Below are 5,394 nucleotides of genomic sequence, written 5' to 3'. Positions count from 1 at the left end.
GTTAACGGTCCCGGTCTGCTCTGGTGCCTCCCGCAGAACCTGAAGAAGAGCTGGCACCCGCAGACCCTGCGCAATGTGGAGAAGGTGTGGAAAGCCGAGCAGAAGTATGAGGCCGAGCGGAAGAAGATTGAGGAGCTGCAGCGGGAGCTGCAGGAGGAGCGAGCGCGGGAGGAGATGCAGCGATACGCCGAGGACATGGGCACCGTCAGGTGAGGTGGTGCTGATGCCCCCCAGATGGGTGGTAACCAGCCCTGGCCATCCTTGGGGGGCAAACGCTGGCAGGTGAGGAGGTGCAGGTGCCCCCGAGAGAGCCCTTGGTTTAATGACTCTGGTGATGAAGCTTTTCCACTCGCCTTCACAAGCCAGTGCCTTAAAATGAGACTTTAGAGCTGTGAGAAGGAAAATAAGACGGTCTTGTTTGCAATAGGAAAAGAGAAGAAAAGCTGGAGTGGATGTACCAGGGTCCCGGCGGGATGGTGAACAGAGAGGAGTATCTCATGGGCCGCCCTGTGGACAAATACGTCTTTGAGAAGTCAGAAGACAAGGATGCAGGTTGTTCCAGTGAGACAGGACTTCTCCCAGGCTCTATTTTTGCCAAGACAGGCGCCAATTCTGTCCTAGATATGGCAAACAAAATCCGGGAGGATCCACTTTTCATGATCAGGTACAAAATGTGGAGCTGGAAGCAGCAGAGGTGAGGCAAAGCCTCAACATTAGCTACTTGCCAAGAGCTGTCTTATTTATCTCTGTAAAGACTGCTCTTGTGGCTGGTCCTCACAGCTCTGGCTGCCTGTGGGTGGCCCATGGGTGGTGGTCCTGGCCCGTGAGTGGGCTGTGGGTGACAGTCCTGGCCTCAGAGAGGGCACCAGCCGCCTGAACGGCCACTGGGATTTGGACTGTGTGTTCTGGACACACCAGCGTAATGTCGAGTCACATAATGGGTCAGTTTGCTGCTTTTGGGTAATTTCACTGACTTGATTTCAAACCTACGGTTTTATCATTGGAACGAGCTGATGATTGTCATTAATAAGATATTTTCAGTGGTTTGAAAACAGCGATTTCTTTTTTTCTGCTTTAGAAAGAGGGAGGAGGAAAAGAAGAGAGAAGTGTTGAATAACCCTGTTAAGATGAAGAAGATCAAAGCACTGGTAGGTGCATCTCAGTCCTTTACAAAGCACAGAACACCCTGAACCGAGGAGAGAGCCGTAGGTTGGGGTTGATGTCGTTTAGGAAAAGGAGCTGAGTTCTGTCTCCTGGCTCTTCACAGAAAAACAAAATAAATTCCGTTTCCGTAATCCTGGGCCAGTACAGCAGGCTCCTGGGTCACCTTCTCTCCCTTCCCAGTTCACTGTTGTTTTACTTTTCTTGCTCTCCAGAGTTGAGAGAGGACCTTGTCAGCAGTTTAGGTTCTGGTTTAGCCTTTCCCCATCACTTTGCCCAGTGACACTGACGGCCCAAGTGTGGAGGCAGTGACTGCCACTAAGGAAATGTGTCTTGCTTTATAGCTGCAAAACAGTTTAGATAAAAAAGAGAAAAAGAAGAAGAAAGAGAAGAAGAAGAAGCACAAGAAACACCGACGTCGCAGTTCTAGCAGTGACAGCGAAAGCAGCGACGAGGAGCGAAGCAAAAACAAGTATGTTTCGAGGTTTTGTAGTAAAAATACCCTGTTTCCTGGTAAATTTATTTGGTTTTCATGCCTTTTTCTGATCCTCTCTGAGTTTTATCTTTCTAGTGAACGCTCTTCATTTGCCTAAATGTTTCTGTATGTTATTTCATTGGTTTTGCACCATAAAATTATTTAAACGACATATTAATGTTGAAATCCAAGAACACGGTGTTGTTTTATCTGCTTCTGTGTCCTCTTCAGGTCTCAGAAGCGGATTAGCAATTCCTCCTGGAAACCTGCTCCTTCCAAAGCCCCTGGATACGGCTTACAAGTAAGGATGCCTGTTTCGCCCAGCTCTTGCCGTAGTGAGTGCCCCGAGGTGGGGAAGAGCTTTGGCCGTTTGTTGCTTCACTGGTTAGAGGAGGGTTGTGAGGGGGATGAGAGAGAATAAGGTTCTCATGCGGTTTGGAGCCAGCTACGCCTTGAAACTGAAGTCGTTCAGATCCTGGTGGGACTTTTGTCTGCTCTGAGTTCAGGTTGAGCTTTATTTAATTCCTCCTCAGAGTCACCTGCTGTTGCAGCGCTCTGCTTGGCTGCCCTGGCAGCTTAGTTTACATCACACAGAAATGATCTTTTCAGGCATAAGGGCCTAGGAAGTGAGAGAAGCAAAGGCAAACCACAGTGTACGCTCCTCCCCGCCCCCGGCCTAGACAGAGGCCTCTCTGTGGCCTCGCGTCGTTGTGCTCTTCTTATCCGTCGTCTGCTCTGAAAGACTCTTCTGAATTCTAGGTTCGAGACTCGGAGCAGAGCCACAGGCCTCGGAGCTCTCCAGCTGCCCACAGGCAGCGGGAGCGCTCCAGGTCCAGGAGCCCGTCCCGCTCTCCTCAGAGACGCTCCAGCAAGAAGAACTCGGAACAGTCTGGGTGCAGGGGGTCGAGATCTCCTTCCAGACACAGCAAACAGTGAGTGTGGAGAGTGTCAACCTAGGGCTGCTGGGGGCGGTTCTCTAGGATCAAAATCCCTCTTACTCCTCTTCTGCCACCTAGTGTGGAAATTACAACGGAATTAAAGCTGAGTGAAGGTAGATGGAATTTGACTAGAGTCACTAGAGTTTGTTTTCAGAGCAGATGTGTTGCAGCCCAGCAGTTGTGGGAGTTGTGCTGGTTTCAGAACTCCTTCAGAAAGTCCATGGGAAGCACAGTGGGTGGTAACGCACCTTCCTCTGCCCTAACGAGGGTGTTTCTGCGTTGCAGACACAGCAATCGGGAGGAGAAAGGGCGAGCCAGAAGCCCTTCCCCGAAGAAGAGCTATCGACGGCAGCACAGCCCCGGTTATACCAGGTGGGCGGGTGGAAGCTGCCCCAGGGATGTGAGGCAGCTCGGTGCGATCCCTGGACCAGCTTTATTCCATTGCTAACACAGACCGGGCGGAACAGGGGGTCCGGACGGGGGGTCCCGCGGGGCCCGGTGTGGTGCTCTTGATCCTTAACACCTTGGGCAGCTTCCCCGACCGGTTCACATGGCTGCTGGATCTCCCTGTGTCTCCCTCCATGAGAAAGGCACTAAGGCAAAGTCATCTTTGTCCCATGGGCTGTTAATTAGAAACATTCGTCAGGAAAATATGACCCTGACAGCATCATCTTACTGGTCAATCAATACCAGAAGGCTGAAAAGAGGGAGAAAACTCTTGCTAGGGGCGTGGTGGGGCAGAACTTTCAGACGTGGGCTTACAGGCTTGGCTGATTGGCCACCAAAGAAAAAATTGTGTTAAACCCCCTGAATTTTGGGGGTTGTAAATCATCTTAAAGAATGGAAAGTGAGCCGGGGCCGGGGCCCAGTGAGCTGCTGATCGACAGCAGTGGTGTTGTCTCCACGAGCAGGAAGATCTCTCCGGAGGAGCTGGAGCGAAAGCGCCAGGAGATGATGGAAAACGCCAAGTGGCGGGAAGAGGAGAGAGCAAACAACCTCCGAAAACACCGGCGGGAGGAGGAGCTGGAGCGGGAGCTGCAGAAACTCGACTCCCGGGATGGGAAGTTCTTCAAGTGAGTGTCTTTCGTTACCTGCTTTTGCGTTCAAGAGAAATCGGCCACAGCTTCCGAGGAGCGAGTGGTGGCCTCAGCCTTTGAGAAGTCTCAGATTATGGGACAAGATCCATCTCTCCCCATGTTGTACAGTAGAACTGGTGACATCTTCTGTTCCCAAATCCTCCTCTGAACCCCAAAGAGCTGTTTCTATCGTGGCTTTGGTGGTTGAGACTCCGAAACCAGCCTTCAGCTATTTTTTTCCATCCTGTAGGAAGGCTTAGAGTGGTTTACCTGCAGATACAGGAAAGTTCTCTGTTTCCAGGAGCCTGGAACAGTTCCAGGCCAGCAAGTCCGCTGGGATGCTGTGTGCCAAGGGCCTTGTAGTCAGCGAAGCCTTTTGCAGCGGGAGCTCTGGCCTTTGGGCTCCCGGAGGACACAGCCCCTGGTTCAGGAACACGCTGCTTCTCCCTCGTTTGCTCCACAGAAAGTAGCCAAGTGCTCCGTGAGGGAGCATTTGTAATTAAAGGTGGTATATTTGGCAGACGGAGGAAACTGGAGAGCTACTGGAGATGTATTTCTGAGCACTGACCCTAAGTGAGGCATCGAGTCTGGCACGAGCCAAACCGAGGGGAGTTCAGCGCTTTGAGCGCAGGCAATAATCTGCTGTTTTCTGTGTTGGATCAGTTGGGGTGGACGACTTGGGGATGGCGGATCCTGCCAGAAACAGGGCGGTGTTTGGAAAGAGGTTCTGATCCTTTTCTTTGGTTTAATTCTCTGCAGCCGCTTAAAGCTAGAGAGTGCATCTACTTCCACGCTGGAAGATCGGGTGAAGCGCAACATCCACTCCCTGCAGAGGACGCCCGCTGCCCTGGAGAGAAACTTCATGCAGAGATGAAGCTTGTCCTTCCTCTGCCGCTGCGCAGAAGCTCCATGGACGCTTACCCGCAAAGGTGAGAGCCCTCCAGAGCAGGCTCGCTGCTCTGCCCAGGGCTGGTCACCACCTCCAGAGAGGCGCTGGGTTCCCGGCTGCAGCCGCAGCGTGTTCTGGGCTCCTGGCGTGAGGGTGACCCCTCATGCGGACCTTTGCTGGAGAACTCATGAGCCTTTGTGTTCTATTTTTAACGTCTTGACAGATCTTTTCCTTCTCTCTCCACCTGGACTGGTATCAGTTTTGTATGTTATTACCAGATTGTGCCGGGTGCGAGCTGCTTCGTACCGGGCCCAGTCCGAGCCCTTCGTGCCACGGAGCAGGCAGACCTGGGTTTGTCAGCGCTTGAAAACCAGAACAGAACAAATCCACGTGCGAGTTAATTACATGGAATTTTGTAAAGCTACGCAAGTATCGGACAAAATCCTGCTCAGTCACCGTTTGAGGTGTGGGTGTGGGAGGTGATGGCAGACAGATCCCCTGTGGCTGCTCTGTGGCCGCTCACAGCTTTGAGCGGGGTTTGACCCAAAGGGAGCTGCCTGCAGGGGAAGGGAATGAGCAGAGCGTAGCCGCTACAGCAAATATTTCTCTGGGATTTTGTAATGTAAGTACTGTGTATATGTACAGAGTGTAGATTTTTTTTAATTAAGAAACTTTACTGTCATTTTCAAATGTTCTTTGTGGTGTTTGGGGGTGGTAGGAGCAGGGGTAACCCCCGCTGCCCCAGGCGGGGGAAGGTTTGTGAGGGCCTGGGTGGCTGTACCCGGCAGCAGCGGCCCCTCTGCGGGTTTACCCGAGCCCCTGGCTCGCTCCGGCCCGCAGGCCCCGGCCCCGGTG

General features: G+C 52.4%; 1 protein-coding gene across 1 annotated transcript; it reads left to right on the top strand.

Annotated features, from left to right (window-relative positions):
• Positions 1-30: 30 nt before the first annotated feature.
• CWC25 (CWC25 spliceosome-associated protein homolog (S. cerevisiae)) lies at positions 31-4,524 on the top strand (the record flags this gene model as incomplete). The annotated part of the gene is made up of 9 exons (XM_010139108.1): positions 31-209; positions 428-664; positions 1,079-1,148; positions 1,506-1,633; positions 1,868-1,937; positions 2,396-2,568; positions 2,860-2,946; positions 3,486-3,647; positions 4,410-4,524. Coding segments are annotated over 9 exons (1,221 nt in total), but the record flags the coding sequence as incomplete, so codon positions are not given.
• Positions 4,525-5,394: the final 870 nt, after the last annotated feature.

The sequence above is a fragment of the Buceros rhinoceros genome, unplaced genomic scaffold, assembly GCF_000710305.1.
Source record: "Buceros rhinoceros silvestris isolate BGI_N320 unplaced genomic scaffold, ASM71030v1 scaffold34316, whole genome shotgun sequence".
NCBI lineage: Eukaryota > Metazoa > Chordata > Aves > Bucerotiformes > Bucerotidae > Buceros > Buceros rhinoceros.
Note: the sequence above shows the minus strand (reverse complement) of the source record. Positions and strands in the feature narration are given on the sequence as shown.